General features: G+C 36.0%; 4 protein-coding genes across 5 annotated transcripts; 2 read left to right on the top strand and 2 right to left on the bottom strand.

Annotated features, from left to right (window-relative positions):
- Window positions 1-606: 606 nt before the first annotated feature.
- Window positions 607-9,829, bottom strand: LOC131432535 (lipid droplet-associated hydrolase). 2 transcript variants are annotated; one of them, XM_058598870.1, is made up of 3 exons: window positions 9,536-9,829; window positions 9,390-9,479; window positions 607-734 (listed from the first exon to the last, which is right to left on the bottom strand). In XM_058598870.1, exons 1-3 carry the CDS (start codon window positions 9,732-9,734, stop codon window positions 667-669), a joined length of 357 nt encoding a protein of 118 aa, XP_058454853.1. In that variant the 5' UTR covers window positions 9,735-9,829; the 3' UTR covers window positions 607-666. The 2 variants fall into 2 exon arrangements, with proteins under 2 accessions (XP_058454853.1, XP_058454852.1); XM_058598869.1 differs by lacking the exon at window positions 607-734 and having other exon boundaries at window positions 8,569-9,479.
- Window positions 9,830-15,511: 5,682 nt separating this feature from the next.
- Window positions 15,512-16,470, top strand: LOC131432536 (SRR1-like protein). Its single transcript, XM_058598871.1, has 2 exons — window positions 15,512-15,705; window positions 15,765-16,470. The coding sequence occupies exons 1-2, from the start codon at window positions 15,527-15,529 to the stop codon at window positions 16,468-16,470; spliced, it is 885 nt and encodes a 294-aa protein (XP_058454854.1). The 5' UTR covers window positions 15,512-15,526.
- Window positions 16,454-16,819, top strand: LOC131432538 (protein FMC1 homolog). The gene has a single exon (XM_058598874.1). The coding sequence runs from the start codon at window positions 16,454-16,456 to the stop codon at window positions 16,772-16,774; it is 321 nt and encodes a 106-aa protein (XP_058454857.1). The 3' UTR covers window positions 16,775-16,819.
- LOC131432532 (flap endonuclease GEN) lies at window positions 16,809-19,219 on the bottom strand. Its single transcript, XM_058598866.1, has 4 exons — window positions 18,982-19,219; window positions 18,006-18,927; window positions 17,368-17,953; window positions 16,809-17,308 (listed from the first exon to the last, which is right to left on the bottom strand). Exons 1-4 carry the CDS (start codon window positions 19,137-19,139, stop codon window positions 16,809-16,811), a joined length of 2,166 nt encoding a protein of 721 aa, XP_058454849.1. The 5' UTR covers window positions 19,140-19,219.
- Between the last annotated feature and the right edge of the window lie 2,334 nt (window positions 19,220-21,553).

The following is a 21,553-nucleotide window of genomic DNA, read 5'->3' as shown; positions in this document are numbered from 1 at the left end:
TGCGTGTAACTGTGTGTATATGTATGTGTTTTTGTGTGTATGTACAATATACATTTTACCGTGCCTTTGAGTACGTTGTATCAAATTGGTAGTGATACATTTCGATTGGGAGTCTAGGTTTACTTGCTGCTCAAAAAGCCTGAGTTTATGGTAAACACAGATAATGAACAATCGAAGATAATGAAATGGAAACATGTTCTAGGAGTGATAGCTAAATAAATAAAGAGTAAAATAATATTTCGTAATAGTCAAATATCACTGAGCGTTAGCGTCATGTTTACATTTCCTTATCCGTTGAATCATTCTGAGTGGCAAAACACACAATGTATATACAGTACACTAACCCTTGATTTCTCTATCTTGCTTGCATGACACGCCGACAATGAGAGAAAGAATCGGATGAAGCAGAAGCGCTTCTAAAACTCAACAGAACAAGAGGAGAGAAAAGAAGAAGAAAAGAATAAAAAAAAGAAGGAAGGAAGAAGAAAAGAGAAAAATTACCATACTCGTCCAGAACAAGCAAAGCGCATCAAAAAAAGAAGGAAAAGGAAAAAATAAAGAAGGAAGAGAAAAGAAAAAAAGGAAAAACTGTAAGTAAAAATTGCATTTTGGATTTGGGTTTTATTTTGGGTACACAGAACATGATAACAAGCAACATACAGAGTATTACAAGCAGCAAGGAATGGGAATCATAAGTCCAACAGAAGCAGTACGACAACAGGATGAATGTGGAGCTGAAAAAGGAAAAAAATTATTATTATTATTCTTCCTTAATTTACGCCAACAAAGAAGAGATATCGCAATGGAATGGAATGGAATATTGGTTAATATAGTTAATATTGGAATTGTAGGTAAGAAAAATAATATTATTTCATACAACTAACAAAATAACATGCCATCAAAGGACGGAGTGGAAATAATGTAGAAGGAAAAAATACAACGAAAGTCAGTTGAATTGAACAATGGGGGCTAAGGTAACACAAAACTAAAGGTAAGGAAATCAACATTATTTTAAAAAATGCTGGGTAACAATGTAATTTCCTCATATTGAAAGAGGCGTTTATGGCGCGCATGCGCTAATTCGGCCTGATACAAATTAACGGGGAGGCCAATACGTTTTGGACAGGGCTGTAAAAAGCTGATTGGAATCCTTTCCCCACCAAAATGTAATATAAGGAAACTATAAGGAATATCGAGTGGTTTCCGAAATATGAAAGCAAAAATTAATTAGGATTATTACTAAGAATCTTATTTATTTTCTTATCTTACGAGGCATTGCAGTGAATGGAAGTAGCAAAATATTTTGTGCGGAATGTTTCCTTATATTTACTGCCTTCCAAACTTGTAATGTTACCAAGGTATTTTACTGCTCCGATATTTTTCTATGGATCATATGGGACATTGTAATCTTGAGTTTATATTCGGAAATAGTGTAATTTTATTGATTTTATTTAGCGCCGATGAGCATGGAAAACGAGAGTAAAAAAAACTTGGCAACAAGACAAATTTGGAAGGCAGTAAATATATGTAAACATACCGCCCAAAACATTTGGTTACTTCCATTCACTTTAACACCTTCTAAGATAAGAAACATTAGATTTTTAGCAATAATCCCAATTGATTTTTACTTTCATATTTCAGGGACCACTCGATATGCAGCAAAATGCCACAATTTTTTTTCATATAACTTGAGATTAATGCATTCTACATTGTCATAGTTACGACGCATCAAAGACATCATATTAACAAGATATCCAGCTCTCACATTTCCCGAACAAATCATTGGCAACATCCTTTTTTGCGAGCATGTCGCCCTCAGGTGAGTCCGCATCGAATCTAATACATAGAAGTAGGGGAGAGAAATGTCAAATTCGTGCGCGCCAAAATAGCAGGGCTGTGCACCCATACAATTGATATGATATGTTGAATGTGATGCCGTGCGATGGCGTTGTTGAACTGAAGATTGATTTCGCTCCAAGCTGACAGGGTCTGGACGCATGTAGCGATCAGACGCTTGTTGTTTTGCTTCAAATAATAATTGACTTAAACCGTTTTCATCGAGGGCGACTCTGACTCCGAGTAAAACGAACCGATCTAGAACGACCTCAAGTTGCTAAAACAAACACATCAAAAGTTGTTTGGGCGACTCTGGGTCATCTCTCGAGCTGCTCTGATTAATAAATGATATATATATATATATATATATATATATATATATATATATATATATATATATATATATATATATATATATATATATATATATATATATATATATATATATATATATATATATATATATATATATATATATATATATATATATATATATATATATATATATATATATATATATATATATATATATATATATATATATCATTTATTAATCAGAGCAGCTCGAGAGATGACCCAGAGTCGCCCAAACAACTTTTGATGTGTTTGTTTTAGCAACTTGAGGTCGTTCTAGATCGGTTCGTTTTACTCGGAGTCAGAGTCGCCCTCGATGAAAACGGTTTAAGTCAATTATTATTTGAAGCAAAACAACAAGCGTCTGATCGCTACATGCGTCCAGACCCTGTCAGCTTGGAGCGAAATCAATCTTCAGTTCAACAACGCCATCGCACGGCATCACATTCAACATATCATATCAATTGTATGGGTGCACAGCCCTGCTATTTTGGCGCGCACGAATTTGACATTTCTCTCCCCTACTTCTATGTATTAGATTCGATGCGGACTCACCTGAGGGCGACATGCTCGCAAAAAAGGATGTTGCCAATGATTTGTTCGGGAAATGTGAGAGCTGGATATCTTGTTAATATGATGTCTTTGATGCGTCGTAACTATGACAATGTAGAATGCATTAATCTCAAGTTATATGAAAAAAAATTGTGGCATTTTGCTGCATATCGAGTGGTCCCTGAAATATGAAAGTAAAAATCAATTGGGATTATTGCTAAAAATCTAATGTTTCTTATCTTAGAAGGTGTTAAAGTGAATGGAAGTAACCAAATGTTTTGGGCGGTATGTTTACATATATTTACTGCCTTCCAAATTTGTCTTGTTGCCAAGTTTTTTTTACTCTCGTTTTCCATGCTCATCGGCGCTAAATAAAATCAATAAAATTACACTATTTCCGAATATAAACTCAAGATTACAATGTCCCATATGATCCATAGAAAAATATCGGAGCAGTAAAATACCTTGGTAACATTACAAGTTTGGAAGGCAGTAAATATAAGGAAACATTCCGCACAAAATATTTTGCTACTTCCATTCACTGCAATGCCTCGTAAGATAAGAAAATAAATAAGATTCTTAGTAATAATCCTAATTAATTTTTGCTTTCATATTTCGGAAACCACTCGATATTCCTTATAGTTTCCTTATATTACGTTTTGGTGGGGAAAGGATTCCAATCAGCTTTTTACAGCCCTGTCCAAAACGTATTGGCCTCCCCGTTAATTTGTATCAGGCCGAATTAGCGCATGCGCGCCATAAACGCCTCTTTCAATATGAGGAAATTACATTGTTACCCAGCATTTTTTAAAATAATGTTGATTTCCTTACCTTTAGTTTTGTGTTACCTTAGCCCCCATTGTTCAATTCAACTGACTTTCGTTGTATTTTTTCCTTCTACATTATTTCCACTCCGTCCTTTGATGGCATGTTATTTTGTTAGTTGTATGAAATAATATTATTTTTCTTACCTACAATTCCAATATTAACTATATTAACCAATATTCCATTCCATTCCATTGCGATATCTCTTCTTTGTTGGCGTAAATTAAGGAAGAATAATAATAATAATTTTTTTCCTTTTTCAGCTCCACATTCATCCTGTTGTCGTACTGCTTCTGTTGGACTTATGATTCCCATTCCTTGCTGCTTGTAATACTCTGTATGTTGCTTGTTATCATGTTCTGTGTACCTAAAATAAAACCCAAATCCAAAATGCAATTTTTACTTACAGTTTTTCCTTTTTTTCTTTTCTCTTCCTTCTTTATTTTTTCCTTTTCCTTCTTTTTTTGATGCGCTTTGCTTGTTCTGGACGAGTATGGTAATTTTTCTCTTTTCTTCTTCCTTCCTTCTTTTTTTTATTCTTTTCTTCTTCTTTTCTCTCCTCTTGTTCTGTTGAGTTTTAGAAGCGCTTCTGCTTCATCCGATTCTTTCTCTCATTGTCGGCGTGTCATGCAAGCAAGATAGAGAAATCAAGGGTTAGTGTACTGTATATACATTGTGTGTTTTGCCACTCAGAATGATTCAACGGATAAGGAAATGTAAACATGACGCTAACGCTCAGTGATATTTGACTATTACGAAATATTATTTTACTCTTTATTTATTTAGCTATCACTCCTAGAACATGTTTCCATTTCATTATCTTCGATTGTTCATTATCTGTGTTTACCATAAACTCAGGCTTTTTGAGCAGCAAGTAAACCTAGACTCCCAATCGAAATGTATCACTACCAATTTGATACAACGTACTCAAAGGCACGGTAAAATGTATATTGTACATACACACAAAAACACATACATATACACACAGTTACACGCATTCACACATGCATACATACCCACATGTATTCCACACACAAGCATTACAACATTGAGTTACTATTTCTACTCTTATAGATCCAAACTAAAACTAGTGTGCCAATAGTCATTTCATTAGTAGAGTCACCATGTTATTTTAGCGATCACTCGACTTTTAATAAATGAATTGTGATAAAACCGAATACAAAGTCTTTGCCTCTTCTCTAAGAAGCAATAACGCATAGTAGTAGCTCGGAAATGGTTCAATACTGCTGTTTTAGCAAAGCAAAATGTTCCAAATTTCATGTTACTTCTGAAGTCAATCCATCGAACAGACACAACAGATCTCGCTCTAACCAATGGTTTTCATATATGAAATGACTAATGGATTTGAGATGAATGTAGGTCACCCAATTTCTATCTCTTTTATTGGTCGATCGTTAGTCCTGAGCTGAAACGGTGGCCTTTATTACCTCACAGAATAAACGTCAAAGATGAATTTAATTCACCATTCAACTATTCCGTTATCGTGTGAAATCTGACTGGGGTACGTTCATTTCGCTTAATTTCCACTTCACACCGGTAATAAGGGCCGGTAGTATGAAAATGAAACATAAAAAAAGAGCTCAGTTAAGCCCTACCGGCCTCTCCAACCCCGGATGTTGGAGCGTATTGCAATCAACATCTTATTCAAATCGTTTCATGCCTCACTCAATAAACTCAATAATTCAACTAAAAATTATATAACATATTTATATTAAATTGTAACAATAATTAATCGTATCTGATGATGCTTGCAATACCGTCAAGCCCATCAACCACGGGAGGGTAAACCACTCGATATGCAGCAAAATGCCACAATTTCCGTCATATCATAACTTGAGCATAATTCAGCTATTTTTCAAAGAAGTGCGAATCTAACATGAACATCAAATGGAGAAAAACATCGATGAATGTTTCAACTTTAGTATCAAATCCTATTTAGAAATCGTTTGTTCTCAGATCAATTTTTGATTAGTCGATGAAATGTTGGCTTGTCTTTAAAAGACGTGCAAATTTTACTACTTTCCTCTTATATCCACTAGGGCTTGAAATATTCATTCACCGGTGAATGAATATATAGTTTTCATTGCTTTTCAGCCAAAAAGAACCACACAAACGAAACGCTAGTGGAAGCAAGTGTATTCCACATATGCACAGATGTGCAGGTATTAGTCTTCATGAAGCACAGAAGTGGTGAATATAATATTCTCTCTCGCGGTCTGAACGTAGTTCCTCTCTCAAAATAATTCAAAGCAAATAAACTATCTTCACGGGGCTAGAAAGTGATGAAGATTATATATTCAGTTTTCGCTAACAAACTGATGACTAGCTCTTAACTGTCGAATATTTCTGCTAGCTCCGGTGGTCTTTCTTTGGTTACTACTACATATATAGTCCGGCCGACGACACGACCAGACACTTCGAAGAAAAATCAGCAATAAATTTGTCCGTTAACGATTTACCGCCAGTTACCACAAAAATAGGGACCCCTTGAAAATGATAAAAATAATCTTCTCGAGCAACACTGTTTTCGTTGCTACGATCTAGTTACCTAGGATCTACAGAATAAATAAACAAACATTTTGGAAAATTTGTGGAATTCCTGATAGCGAGTAGAGGAACATTAATTTTTGTATGTAAACTAAAACTAAAAGACAATATTATCAGGCGGAAGAAAAAAAAACTGGTGATAAAGACGCTCGAATTTTCGAAATAGATTGCAATGAAAAAGAAACAGAATGTGGTGTCGATAATATACGGAAAATTACTTCTTCTGAAGATATTAGTCTAGATGTGAAACATTTTAAAATTAACGGCAATGAAAATTTGATGAAAAGTTTGATTCGTTCGTTTCTTGGGTTCGTGAAACCCGGTCGACCTGTTCAGGTGGTGTTCAGTACAACAAATGAAGTATTGCTGAACTGCTACATGAGCAATATAGTATATAAATAAAATTTGGGAAGTATGTAAATTGAAAGCATTTGGATACACAAAACAAATATTTTTTTTATTATTCAAATACATTCATTGCATAGCTTTTTTCTTTAAGAAAAGTATCTCCCTCACTTGGTTTCTTCTGAAAATAGCTTTAAACGAGTTATTTATCAATATATTTTCATAATGTATTATTCGTATTCAAAGTATAATTTCGACATTCACTTATTCATCAATTTCCTACTGTTTCCTCCGAACAACTGTTTGTTATGTACATTCCAACCAAAGTTGATTCGATTCTCAGAAATTGTTAGATTTTCAAGCTCTCTGGATTTGTTCTCTTTATATCATTTGATATCCTTGCGTCATCTTACAATCATTGATTATCGCTTGTAAATGGGAAATACACTCATAACCCGCATTATTCTTATCTCAATCTACTGTGTGGCACATGAAAACTTCGTGCGAGGCTGATTATAAATATAAATATATTGATACAAATCACAAAAAGAATTCTATAACTCATTCTTCTATAGTATAGTAAATTCCCAAAACAACAGTTATCGCGTTTAATCGCAAGTGGGCCCATTTCAGGTTTCCCAACAAAAGAATTTTGTCAGCTATTTCGAACTTATCACAAAAAGAGTATTTTCCACTTCGCAAATCCATTTGAATTTATCGTTTTAAAAATACCCGATTTGTTTGTTTACTTATTATATTTCTGCAATATGCAGTAACCATGGTTATGCTATTCAAAATCAATAATTTATCAACTTGTGTTGCCAGTTTCAACCTTTTTCCAAGCGATTACGTTTTGACAGTACCAGTTACTGAGGGGTAGTTAAATTTGCGATACAGTTTTTAAAGCGAGTGGCAGGTCGTGTCGTCAGTCCGGCACTCGAAGTGTAACCAATTAAAAAGGCCATAAATTCAGTTTGGAAAATTACTTTTACTTAATTCAAAGTACAAAATGTGTAAAAATAATACAAAATTCAGAATCAATTCACTTTTGCTCGATATGATTACCTTTTGCCTTGACTTGATGACTTGAGAGAGCAAAGGAGTTGCTTCGTTTGGCCGAAAGCGGTCAATTTCCGAACATTGTATTTTCTGACGAGAAAATTTTTCCAATTGAGCAATTCGTAAACTCTCAAAACGATAGGGTTTACTTAACCGACCGTTCATACGAGAATTTGAGTCATCGATTGGCCACCAGAAGGCAGCACCCGCAACAGATAATGGTTTGGGCCGCTGTAACCGCAGATGGGCGCTCTCCAATCGTTTTCATCGAGCCTGGCGTCAAGGTAAATGCGACATATTATCGGGAAAGTATTCTGGAGGTTGCTTTGGAGCCGTGGGCAGACAAACATTTCGGTGGCAGACCATGGACGTTTCAGCAGGACTCGGCACCGTCTCACAAAGCTCGAGTGAAACAAGAATGGCTGAAAAACAACGTTCCGAACTTCATCACGTCCACACAATGGCTCTCGAATTCACCAGATGCGAATCCAATGGATTATTCTCTTTGGGCCATTTTGGAGAGCAAAGTCCGAACTAAAAGATACACCAGTCTCGAGGCGCTGAAAAAAGTTATTGTCCGCGAGTGGGCCAAAATACCTGCAAGTCACATTCGGCCAAACGAAGCAACTCCTTCGCTATCTCAAGTCATCAAGTCAAGGCAAAAGGTGGTCATATCGAGCAAAAGTGAATTGATTCTGAATTTTGTATTATTTTTACACATTTTGTACTTTGAATTAAGTAAAAGTAATTTTCCAGGAGCCTGTATATATATATGTATATATATATATATATATATATATATATATATATATATATATATATATATATATATATATATATATATATATATATATATATATATATATATATATATATATATATATATATATATATATATATATATATATATATATATATATATATATATATATATATATATATATATATATATATATATATATATATATATATATAATATATATATATATATATACCAGGGATATCATTCTTCTAAACACACAACTAACATGTTTTCGAAGCTATTTATTTGTTTTTTCTTTCTTTTTCCCATCACATATCTTGTGAGTAGTTGGTTTTCATTATAAGTCATTTTGAAAAGTTTGTTCGAACCAAAAATTTAACATCGTTTATTACTATACATTAGTATATTCGTGTTATTCCCTAATCAGTCAAACAAAACAGTCACTGAAGAATAACTCTTTGTTTCAGTATCCACTCACCAACCATAAAACCCATTATATCCGCTGAACGTAGTACAAATGCATGATCAATATTCCTAGTGCATAGCTCAGCATTGACGTCTTGAAACTTGTGCTTAAGCTCATGGTAGTATTTCGATGGAGCCCAACCATCAGAGGCGCCGTAGTAAAATTTCAGTCGGTGATTATTTATTGCAATGGTTTCATGATCTAACTCACGAACAAGATTCATTTCGTCCATGGCCAAAAACCAAACTTTGTCCATAACTGCAGGATTTGTGTATTTCAACGCAGTACCCAAATAATATTTTGGAGTGCGAGTGAACAGAAAGTATACGTAGATCAACCAAATTTTGACAATATTTGGAAGCAAAGCAAACAACTGATAAAACCATCGTATGCAAAAATAAATTGGCTTCACCATTTTCATCAGAATAAAACCATTAATTGACTCAGCCATTCGTTCAATCGTTGGAAATAAAAGATAGCAATATTGAATGCGTTCGCTTACTTCAGCAGTTTTTAAAAGCTCCAATGCTAGATAACATCCGATAGAGTGTCCGATGAGGTGTATTTTTACATCGTGTGGGACATATTTACGGATAAACTCAATTTTATGTTGTAACTGACCTTTGAGATCGTACAAATTTTCGTTGCTTTTCATCGGAGGAACAGGTTTTTTGTATGGGCTTTCGCTAGCCTCATCATGACCGGCATGACCTACATGCAATTGTATTGAGAAAATATGTTGTTAAAACATAGAATGAAATGCTTACCGATAACCCACACAGGTATCTCTTTGTTGAGGCATTCGTACACAGTTGATAAAAATTTTGTGTAGAATCCGGGTAATCCAGGATTCCCAGTGATACATATTACTATCTCTTTGCAATCTCCGAGTGATTCTTCAATCCATTTACCCCAAGTTATTATGTGTGTTGGTACTTTCCTTATTATTGGATATGATTCTTGCATATTTATTCGGATTGCTATACTGCTTTATTATTATATATTTATAATAATTATTATTATGAATTTAAAAACCAACAGGGATGATAGTCAGCGTTGACACTGTTGCCAGGTTATTTTTTTTCCAAAAATTTGTATCCGAGGTAAAAATCCAACCCGGAGGCTACACTGAAATGAAAATCTTATTTATAATCATTAGATTTGTCATATGAATCATATGCAGAACATAATTTGTAGAAGTTATATGGAAATTTATAATCTTTATTTAAAGTGTACGTTAAATCTAAATAGACGTTAATATAATGAAAGTTATAAGAATATCCCATATAATGTACATGGAAATCCGAGGAAACCTAACTCGTTACATAATTTATATTCATTGGATATGTCTTATGAATCGTACGCAGATGATATTTCACAAAAGACATATGACAACTTATGACCTTTAATGGAACTGTACATAAAATCTAAATGATGTTCAATAAATTTTATATCTTCATAATCTTAATCATATTGATAAAAATACCACATACAAGTTATGCGAAAAGTCGATAAAACTTAAACCAATGTAATTTTAATATTCATTACATTTTTCTATTAATCGCATGCTGATTATGTTTAATAAAAGTCATGTGAAAACTTATAATTTTCATTGGAAGCGTACATCAAATCGGCAACAAGGAAGAAAACGAGACACTGTTTTCTTAAGCTGAAGAAAATAACAAGAAATAAATTTTTGACTTAGACATATAATGGAGTTTGTTTTTACGAAAGAATAGTTGTGAATAAACAAGTAGTTTGTAATATCCAATTTTTTGTTAGCCATTCTTCTCCATTGTTTTGGTTATTGCAGAATGATACTGGCCACAGTTTTATGACGGCATAGCAGGAGGTTGTAAAAATCTATCGGTCCATATCGGTATCAGAATCTCTGTTACATAAGTACCCGCTTGTGAGAAATTCTGGCAACCGTCAGAAGGGTGGCTGCATTCCGGCTTTTGTCAAAATTGTCCAGGCGAAATTGCGTCATTATCTCGCCGTACGTGTCTTGTTTATTTCCCTCCTCATTCTCTGCCCGCTGCGTACAAGTGGGGTACTTTGCATATCTACTCGTAAGTTTAATTACCTATATTATATTTTGTTTAAGAATGGGATCTTGACACCGAATACATACATAACAAACGTCAGCTCAATACCGTGATCTAATGAATCGTTCATGTGTGCGATAATCACAGTCCGTCAAATATTCTTTCGGAGAAATGTTGACGGAGCTTGCCGTTGACGGACGTTGACGTTCCGGATCTCTGCTGAATCGTGTGAATGCGCAAAGGGAAAACTCATTTGACTAATTTTGACGGAGGCTGACGTTCCGGTGACGGTGACGGAAGAAGCCGGGTCGTCTAAATCGTACATTACGCGGCACGAGACAATGCTGGCTGTAGCAAATACAAATTATAATACGGAGTACTTCGACAAATTTTCAAGGACACATTTTGCATCGTGCGGTACACTGTCATGATACACTGCCAGAGTGACAATGTACTTTAACGAGTTTTCTATAAAACTAGCAACACTGAAGGGTAAGAACAAGTTCACCATAGTTACTGTTTATTGTAGTGAAAAATAAACTTGAACTATGTAGTTGTGTATGAGATATGGTTATTCCATATCGGATTTTGTTTTATGTCTTCCTTGGCTTTTCAGAAATTTGCTCCTTGGCTTTTCGGAAATTGCTCAGTATTATATGTTAGAATGTCTCGGCACTGTTCACCGAATCGTTATGGTAGCCATCCGTTCTTCACATTGCAAATCACTCCCGTCAGAGGAGTAGGAATTTTTCCAACATCTGCTAAATGCGGGGAACCTTTACGTCATAATACTAATAGAAAATAATTCAATTAATAAGTTTATCCATCATGAAAGAAAAACTGTTGTGTCTGCCACCGTTCGGGCTATAATCAATTTGTCTGGGTCACGCATATATGAGTGACTATTGGGAAAACGCATACACAGCTTGCATTTGTTTCTCTTTTAACTTTTATTTTATCGTGTAGAGCGCTAATGGCTGTTTCCGTGGTACGTATACGAATCGTACCCATGTTCCACACCAAGGCCCGTCTATGAAATAAAGTCCCATCACTGCCAAAAAACATCGCAATTCTTCATTCATCGATTAGCTGGAGTGTATCTTTGAATTTGTTGCAATACAACAACGGAAAACATAAACAAACAAACTTGTTTTGCGCCGTAGCAACTAGCATAAAGCGTTGCCAGAAACGATCTCCTTCCACATTTTCAAACTATCGCAACGAAAGGGAGTAATTTGCTAGGCTTACTTGTTCAGGCTGTGAACCAAACATTGGCGGTTCGTTTGTATGGGACTTAGGGGTATTATTATTTGTATTTGGCTGTAGCATCAAAGAACAAAATGTATTTAAGTCATTTCGATGTTCGAACAGCTTACCTACAAGGAACAGTTGAAGGAGACATTTATATGTGTCAAGCTCCTGGCTAACGTAGCCAAGGGGAAGGAAGAGTACGTATGTAAATTGAGAAAAAGTATACATGGACTCAAACAATCAATCAGCACATTGTTGGAACCGCACGCTTCATTCAGTTTTGAATAAGTTTGGATTCAGGCATACTGAATCTGATAATTGCTTGTATGTTCGAGGAGATGGTCACGAGAAAGTGTTATTATTGGTCTATGTAGACGACATGCTAGTCGGCTGTCAAAATCCTAAAGTTATTACCGAGGTTTATGAACGGCTGGCGGAACAGACGAGTGAGTAACCAAGCGCTCGAAACACATCAACACTAGACGGCATTTCATCAAGGATCAATGATGAAGTAAAACTGTTGTACTGTCCTTCGGAGGAAATGACTGCCGATGCTTTAACTAAATCACTTGGAGGAATAAAGTTTCGGCGAATACTGGGACAGTTCGGATTGGTGGATGGCGGAGGTCATCATTGAGGAGGAGTGTTGAAGTGTACACTGATGAACCTTAGCAATAAAACATTTTGTATTGCCTACCATATTATTAGTAGTGGGCGGTTGCCAACATTGAGGTTTCTATGCCCGGTGAAAAATGAATGGCGGCCCTACTAAAAATGGGTGGCCAACACGTTTCCTGATGAAAACAAAACAATATGTAAAAGCGATTCACACGCAGCATCAAGCGACTATTACCTGCATGAAACGATTACGGAACAACAACATTAATTGTAAGCAATTCATATCAAAGGACACTACGTCAAGTTCACGGAACATTTTAACGTCGGATACGTGAACAATATTCGGCTAAAAAAAATTAATAAATTAATCTGGACGTCGACCAAAGTTAATTGATCGTCTGAATCGTGTTTAATGCTTGCGTTTCCTGATGAAAACAAACCAATCTCATTTGCATTTGTGGTTGTAAGTGTAAGTGGTTGTTTGATTTTATCAACAAATATTGGCGTTCGGAGACCGATAAATGCGAGACTTCAATTATCGATTGAATTTTAGGAGAGAAAAGCAATATTATTTATCTTACTTCTAATTGAGGTTTCTATGCCCGGTGAAAAATGAACGGCGGCCCTACTGAAAAATGGGTTGCCAACACGTTTCCTGATGAAAACAAAACAATATGTAAAAGCGATTCACACGCAGCATCAAGCGACTATCACCTGCATGGAACGCTTACGGAACAACAACATTAATTGTAAGCAATTCATATGGAAGGCAACTACGTCAAGTTCACGGAACATTTTAACGTCGGATACGTGAGTAATAGTCGGCTAAAAAAATTAATAGAAATAATCTGGACGTCGACGGAAGTTGATTGATCGTCTGAATCGTGTTTAATGCATGCGTTTCCTGATGAAAACAAACCAATCTCATTTGTATTTGTGGTTGTAAGTGAGCTGTCAGAGAGCCTAATGGGAACATTCTGTATGACAACTTGATTGTCAAACGATATCATTTCGATCATATGTGAACACTTCGACATGATACGCATATCATCTCGGTATATCAAGTGATATCAGAGCTAATGTGAACATGGTATAAGCGACGACACGACCAGACACTCCGAAGAAAATTCGAAATAAAAAGTGCTCGTGAGCGATTTACCACCAGTTACCATAAATATAGCGACCCCTTGAAAATGACAAAAACTAACTTTTCGAGCAACACTGTTTAAGTTGCTATGAACTAGTTACCAAGGAGCACCAGAATAAATAAACAAACAGTTTGAAACAGTTGTGGAATAATTCCACATTTCATGGTTATTAAAAATCTTTTACAAAAAACTGCTAAAAATAACAATAATTCATTCGAGGGCTGAATTGTATATAAAGTTTGTCAAACTCCGATGCTTGGTGATTGTAAATGATATTCTAATTCGTATAAATGAATTTCTAATCGCTTTGTGTTTTTAGTTCGCTCTCGAAAAAAGTTCTCTGGAACTAAATACTTAGGGAACGAAGCTAAAAACTTTCAATGAGTTGATTGAAAAGTCTCGATTGAGTACGCAAATGCAGGAAATTCTTGGGATTTACTTTTTGAGCGTTATTTCATGGAAGAAAGTGTCCTGAAAGCGATAATTTTGGACAGCATTGAAACGGGGCAGCAATGCTCCAGAATGTTGGATGATGTATTTTCCATTATTCGGAAGTGCATTCGACGTTCAAATGGAACGCAATCGCTAGATGGAGTGTGTGCTGTTGTTAATAACGCTGCTAGTTGCTTGGAACAAGACTTCATGAATGCTTTGAAATCACCTCTGAAATCTGGTTACTCTACCGGTTACATAGATCTAGCCCAATCGGCACTTCAAAGTTCAATCCAGCAAGGGCGATTACAAACTAGTGACTTTGAACAGGCACGTGCAAATTTTTTTAAACCTTATTTGCACCCGTTGGTTGACCAATTTATTAATCACAATCACAACCTCTCTGAGCAAGAGTTGGCATCGTATGAAGCTGGGGAAACATTTATACAATTCCTGATAGTGCAAGTCGACGCCTTATTACCGGCGTTCAAAACTGCCCTCACACCAAGAAATTATGATGGATTATGATTATTCGGTTAGTATCATTACTAGTGAAGTTATAAGTCGCCTGGAGCGAGTTATCAAAAAATCTACATTCAATCGGATTGGTGGACTAGTTTTAGTTTTTTAGCTTAGTTAGATGAATATATTCCCTCTGAAAATAATATACGAGAAGTTTTTTATTGCCTTAAACAACCGAAAGCAAATTTTTGTTACTGATTAATTTGCGTTGCCGGTACGGTACGTCACTACGAATTACATATTCTTTATGAAACAAGTACTCCAAAAGTGTCGAGAATACAATGCGCCATTGACTTCAAAGCGGCATACGACACAATCGCTATGGCAGATTATGCAGCTGAGGCAGATCTCTGAAAGAATAAATTTAATACCTACCAGCGGGCCAACTACACTCAGTGATTTCGTTTTAAGTGAGAATCTCTTGTTTTTGTTTACATTCCTTTTGTGGTTACCAAGGCTACTGGTAACTGTTTTTCAAAATCAATAATTAACCAACTTGTGTTGCCAGTTCCAACATTTTTTCAAGCGATTCCATTTTGACATTACCAGTTACTGAGGGGTAGTTAAATTTACGATACACTTTTGATAGTCGAGTGGCAGGTCGTGTCGTCGGTATAAGTGTCTGGCGAAGTGAGAAAAATCTTACAATTGGTTTATAAATCTGAAAACCCGGCAACGCCGGTCATGTACCCAAAATTTTAAACAATGCGTTTTAACAGTGTACTTTGATTTATGAAATATGTCACAAGCTGAACAACAAAGTCATGTGAGAAATTCCGACGGGTTTATTTTAGTATCCTTTAAAAAAAGGAAACATAAGGGGAAAAAAATAGATGTTCAATCAGTACATTTCGGCTCGACATTCACGAAAAGACTATCTCCTGATTCGAGTTCGGCAAGCATTGAATCATTTTTTCGGTAAGCCTTTTGTTGTATAATTCAATTTCATGTATTATAATTATGTAAACTTATTGCAGAAAATATACGGATACAAAAAGTGATTTGACGTCGTCGCCTTTTTTCAATGAAATAACAGAAAAAGTTTTCCCGATTCTGAAACAGGCAGAAATTAGTAGAATTATTTGTCTTGGCCTTGGAAGGTTATCAGAGTGTCCAATATCTAGGCACCAACTGGCATTTATATTTTGTCTAAAAGAGTATATCAATCTTCAAGACCGTATAAAGTTTTTTGACCCAATATTCAGTCAACTGGAAATAAAAATACTGCAGCATTTGGATGGAGTTGTGTTGAAAGAAAATCTCGAAGGAAAATATTTATCTAACGAAAAAACTCTGTTCTATTTACCACATTGTCCAAAACAAATAACCAATAATATTCTTTGGAAAAATTGGCGGCTAGAATTGTTGAATAACACAATTATAATAAGCAACAGTTTTGAAAGCATATTGATCAGCAATCCTCGGCGGTTTTTAGATATAAGCGCTAACTTTATCAGAAAAATTGCGGAATACTGCGACGAAATTAGTTTGCCGATTAATTATAAACACGCTGATATTTTCAACGATATTTCATTACATCTCTTTAACACAGAAGCGCTAAGACTCAAAGAAGAACAGTTTTGGGAAGCTACAGAACCGCTGTATAACGAAGAAAATCTTGAATTTATTACTAGAGAAATTCAGGATACCTTGAAGATTGGTGACGATGACTTTCACAACTAGAACAGCAGGTATTACTCTGAGAAAACTTCTTTCTGAGATAAGAGTAGTTAGCACAGAAAACGAATTGAAACACTCTTTGGCAGCCAAATACGTACTTTCACAATTTAAAAAATTCAAGATAACTGAGCAACAACAATGCAGAGCGCAAGAAGAAATGCATTATACTGCGAAAACGTATTTATGCTATTTACAAAGTATACGTGAACTGAAAAAAATAAATTTAGCTTACAATGGGCGTGGAGAACGAAGTATCCGTGATACTGCAGATATGGTAGGATTCAAACTTCCGCATGATCCTAAGTAACAAATTTATTCGTGCGTAATAAATACTGTTAATGCTAGAAGTCTACATCATACACAATAGTTTGATTCATTTCATCCGAAGCTTGTACTATGATTTGATCTTTTAACATAAGGGTGCATTCAAACATGTCAAATTCGTTGCAATATTCCTGTAATTCTGGTGGTGGAATATCAAGGGGCTCAAAGAAAAAGCTTTTCCGTTTCCGAGATCTAATGGAGCAATTTAGAACTGATTGGTCAATGGCACCGTTGGTCGCAGCCGTGAGAACATCTTGCTTTAGAAGCAGTCTTTGTTGGACAACATCATTATCAAGTACATCTTCTCCATTACAGTCTGTTTTTGCATACCTTCTGCATACGCCGGCTACTTCATGAGAATAAATGTCCTCTCCGTAGTGTGGATCACAAACTCGGTCAACGATTTCAGACAAATTCATAAAGTCGGATTCTCCTGATTGTTCTAAAGCTATTGTATCCAGGTCAATAGAATCGATAGACATGTTAACAGAATTAGCTATAGCACAATTTCGCGAATCTATAAATATCAATTTATGCAATAATTTTAATACGCTTAAATGAATGACATAAACATACCAACATCTTCATTAATACTTGTTAAGAGACATGAAAGGTCATTTAGCGGGTCTGCACCATCATTGTCGTCGTCAGCTGAACTATTATTGTCGCAGTTTTGAACATCAACCAAGTTTTTGCTGAATACTGTTAAAAAGTTTTCCAAACTTTTCTGTTTGATGGTTTTTGATTTCGTCGCTCTTTTCTTTCGCTCGTTATGTTCTTTTAATACTTTCGTTTTCTTAGGTTTTGATTTAGTAGATTCAAACGACTGAACGAGCTCAGGATAAGCAGTTTTAGTCGAATCTTGTGGTTCGATTGTACTCCAAAGAGATTCTAGTGTGTTACCTGGTTCCTCTAAATACGAACGAATTTGTTCTTCTGGTATTAACCCAGCAAAGCAACAATCTATGTGATTCCATACTATTTCATAACTTGCCACACCTTTAGGTGAACGCTTTTTCTTTATATAGTCAGGTTTGAGTAAAATACTTGTACTACTCGTTGATTTTTCAGAAAGCATATGAATTTGCCATCTGGTTAGTAAGGGTAGCATTTTTTGTAAACTGTATATTTCGTTCCACTGCAAAAGATCAGCTATGCAACGCTAAAAAAAGGAACGTGAAATGATTTAAAAAGCTTGTAAAGTATCTGCTTACTATAAATTTAACAAGATTCGGCTGTTTCCATTCGAGATCAAGTGTTGGAAGTTCACAGGGTCGAACCATGAATTCATCTATTATTGATTCGTGTGGAAACTCTGGAACTAAGAGAGCTTTTCGTTTAATATCCATCCCTGTCTTAATAATTATTCGTTGATGCTTCCATCTAGACTCATCACAACCATTTTTTGTTCCACAGTCTTGACAACCCATTCTGCGATGTACGGCGGTTTTTCCATTATGACCACAATCTGTGCACACATTTTTATCATCCACCCGGATTTCCGATTCTGTCAATGAATTTGCTGTATTTCTCCATGATTTAATGATCTCTAGTATATCCTTGTTCCGATGGCATTCTAAAAATTTATTTATCATTTCCCGACCAACGCCGGGTACTCCAGTTGGGCAATAATCGCATCCTGTCAAAATACCCATAGCAACTACCTTCTCTTGACCCAAATCCAATATTCGGCCAATCTTATCCAAATCATACACTTCGACCGAGCCTCCATTTTGAGAGGCACAAAAATTACGGAACACTCTAATGGCTCCATAAGCAAAGCAATCGGAATCCTGACTCACAATTCCATATACTAGGTTGTCGCGATTGAGGTAAGCACAAAGGGCTTCTGCCTCACCAGGAGCCTGAACACAAACCAGTCCTAATGAATTGAGTAATTCCTCACATTGTTTCAAAACATGATGAAAACGATCACGTTTTTGTTCTCTCGGGACACTAGCTTTTTCGTGTTTTCGTCCATCATCATTAACTGTTCTTTTTGGACGCGCTCCGCGAAATTGTTGTTGATTTCGTTTGATGATTACTCCGTATTTGAGTGGTGGTGCAGTGCCTTCTAGAACGAATACTGGAATGATTCCAGTTTGAAGTAGGTAGCATGTACGAAAAAACAAATTTCTGAAAGAAGCATTATTTTCAATTTTCAAATAATCTATAAAATCAGCGAGATACCTTAAGTAAAAACGAGGGTGGACAAAATAGTCCACTACATTAAGACTTTCACATACCCATCCTGAAAGATCAATAGCAATCACTTTTTTGTTCAACTCAAACAAGGGTTTCTTCTCACAGTAAGGCGTTAGCAAGTTCCATAGATTTTTTATACCCATTTTTTTTTAATGTTTCGGTATCTTTATCTTTTAAGGGACTGAAGTTAGCCTCATACAAGAAAATATCATCTACGAATAAAACGATAACCGTTGAATGGAAAGAGCGAATTCAGCAACTGGAGATTTCGGTACTAACATGTGATTAGGGCATATCGTGCGATAGGCCCATTTCAAAAGTTACGGAAAATAATGCTGATTACTCGAATTTCAAGCATATTATGCATGATTTTGCAGATTGAGCTAATATCTACGAGATTATATCGACTCACGATGTAAAATACCTGGTGATCACGTTTTTCTATGTGTTAGTGCGGTTGTCATTTTATTTTGGAATAACAGAGAGACGTGAAGAAGAAAAAACATAAACAAAAGACGTTTCGGGAGTTGCTTTTATGAAAATATTTAAAGTTGGTTCTGTTTGCGAAAATATTGTCAGTGAAATGCGGTGTTTTGTTCCGGGATGTTTCAATCGTTTTCATCACCTGCATTTGAAATGCAGCACAGCACGATCACTCCATTATTCATAATAACTGTAATAGATACCACAGTGCGATCCGCCAAATTCTACCTCCAACGAAATGAACAGAATCGGATGTGTGTAAAATTTTCTATATTTCGACGTTACCTTAAGCCCTTGAAGAAAAAATGTCCAGATTTTCAATTCGTGACCAAGATTCGCCAGGCTGCGCTAAAACTGGAGTAACTTAGAAGTGAAATCCCGATCTGAAATGGTCGTTTGTTTATGTTTACATGCTTGAATCCCGGCGCGCCATACTTAATTTCGTGAGAAAATTACCAACACAACCAAAACTGTCTTATTACGCCACCAGTGTATTTTACGTCGTGATATCGACTATTGTGTATATGAAAGTTGTAGAGCCGAGCAATGAGCATTATATTTTGTTACATTCGCAGGAGCCTATTGGTACAATGACGCTGCAATGAAATGTAGAGGCGCTGCTTGTTTCGAGATGATACCCTCTCAGCCCCACTTGTACCCGTCAGGCAGATTTCCCCCCAGACGGCTGGCTATGTCTGCCAGCCATTTTTGCCGGAGTTCTGCCAGAATTCCGACAAATGTCTGGAAACAATGCAACAACCGTTTTTGGCAGAAAATTTCGCCTAGCGGTTATTATCGGTTCTGTTTCTGTCGGATTCTTGCCATACAAGATTGGCAAAACCGTTTTGAATCGGTTCTACATTTTTGGCGTTTCGGTTTTATTTTTTCAATTAAAAGTACATATGAAAGACAATCAGTTATTGCCCTTAATCTAACTAATTATATAAAATGTTATTGCCAATAACATTGCTTTCTCACTACCAAACATACATATATTTCAATCTCATTTACTTGTCTCAAGATTCGTTTTTTGTATGGACATGTGGGATTTACGAATATCCAATGAAGTCGAATAATAAAAAGAAAAAGAAGGAAGAGAGAAATAAACAAGACACGTGCGGTGAAGTAATGACGTGATTTCGCCTTGACAATATTGACAGCTGCCGGAATGCAGCCAGCCTTCTGACGGTTGCCAGAATTCCTCACAAGCGGGGTAGGCCTTTCTATTTTGTTGATCGTTGAGCGCTTCCCCCCGCATAGCGTTTTGGCTATCTGGGCAGCCATGGCCACCAGACGGCTACCAAAATTGATTCAGTGACGGTTGTCAAATCCAATTTGACAAAACAAAGTCGCCTGTATCCCAGTTAGCCAAGCGTTTTCATCTTCTCACCTTCGCTGAAAATGTCAAAGATTTCAATGTGTAAAAATCCTGGTGCATCCCGCATTGGCTTGGCATCAAGACGGCTGGCTAACGACTACCTGTGGGCAAACTATGGCTGGCAGCCTTTCTGGTGTCCGGCTGCCTCAACGCTGCCAGATATACAACTCAAACGATACAATCGTTTCCACCAGGATTTCGTCTTATCGGTTCTGAGGGAGACATGGTTGCCAGATGTTTGTCATACTGCTGGCAGCCAGAGTGAAGATAACCGCAAGAAAACTGTTTTATTATTCTCCTTCTTTCCTGTTTATTTAGATTTTGTATTCAATTTCGGATCTTTACTCATCGTAAACTTATATATTTACTTTACATTATTTTTATTCTTTAAATTTAATTTTAGTAATCAAATTAAATCACTCAGGTAGAGTGAGTTGCGCGAAATCGCTTCGAAGTAGGTTTGACATTCCTCCAACAGTAACCGCTCATCGGCAGCCGGGATTATTAGTGTGCTCACCTCGGCTTGGTTCTTCGATCCTGGAAGTGGTAACCTTTCCCAACAAGATTGGTAGACATTACCGAATACAATGGAAATGGATTTAAATCTACCATAGGATATTTCTAGAACTGCGAAGCCAGGGATATTAAAAGCAGATTTGAAATGTTTAGAAAGTAATAGTGATATGCCTGATATTC

Source organism: Malaya genurostris, chromosome 2, assembly GCF_030247185.1.
Source record: "Malaya genurostris strain Urasoe2022 chromosome 2, Malgen_1.1, whole genome shotgun sequence".
Taxonomy (NCBI): domain Eukaryota; kingdom Metazoa; phylum Arthropoda; class Insecta; order Diptera; family Culicidae; genus Malaya; species Malaya genurostris.
The sequence above is the reverse complement of the archived record's forward strand: the minus strand, read 5'-3'. Positions and strand labels throughout refer to the sequence as shown.

Excerpts from the sequence above, each read along its gene's own strand:
- LOC131432538 (XM_058598874.1), top strand. The coding sequence starts at position 16,454 with ATGACTTTCACAACTAGAACAGCAGGTATTACTCTGAGAAAACTTCTT.
- LOC131432532 (XM_058598866.1), bottom strand. The coding sequence starts at position 19,139 with ATGGGTATAAAAAATCTATGGAACTTGCTAACGCCTTACTGTGAGAAG. Across the intron at positions 18,928-18,981 it reads CACCCTCGTTTTTACTTAAG|AAATTTGTTTTTTCGTACAT; the intron begins GTATCTCGCTGA and ends TGCTTCTTTCAG. Across the intron at positions 17,309-17,367 it reads AAGTATTAATGAAGATGTTG|ATTCGCGAAATTGTGCTATA; the intron begins GTATGTTTATGT and ends TGATATTTATAG.
- LOC131432536 (XM_058598871.1), top strand. The coding sequence starts at position 15,527 with ATGTCACAAGCTGAACAACAAAGTCATGTGAGAAATTCCGACGGGTTT. Across the intron at positions 15,706-15,764 it reads AGCATTGAATCATTTTTTCG|AAAATATACGGATACAAAAA; the intron begins GTAAGCCTTTTG and ends AACTTATTGCAG.
- LOC131432535 (XM_058598869.1), bottom strand. The coding sequence starts at position 9,734 with ATGCAAGAATCATATCCAATAATAAGGAAAGTACCAACACACATAATA. Across the intron at positions 9,480-9,535 it reads GATACCTGTGTGGGTTATCG|GTCATGCCGGTCATGATGAG; the intron begins GTAAGCATTTCA and ends AATTGCATGTAG.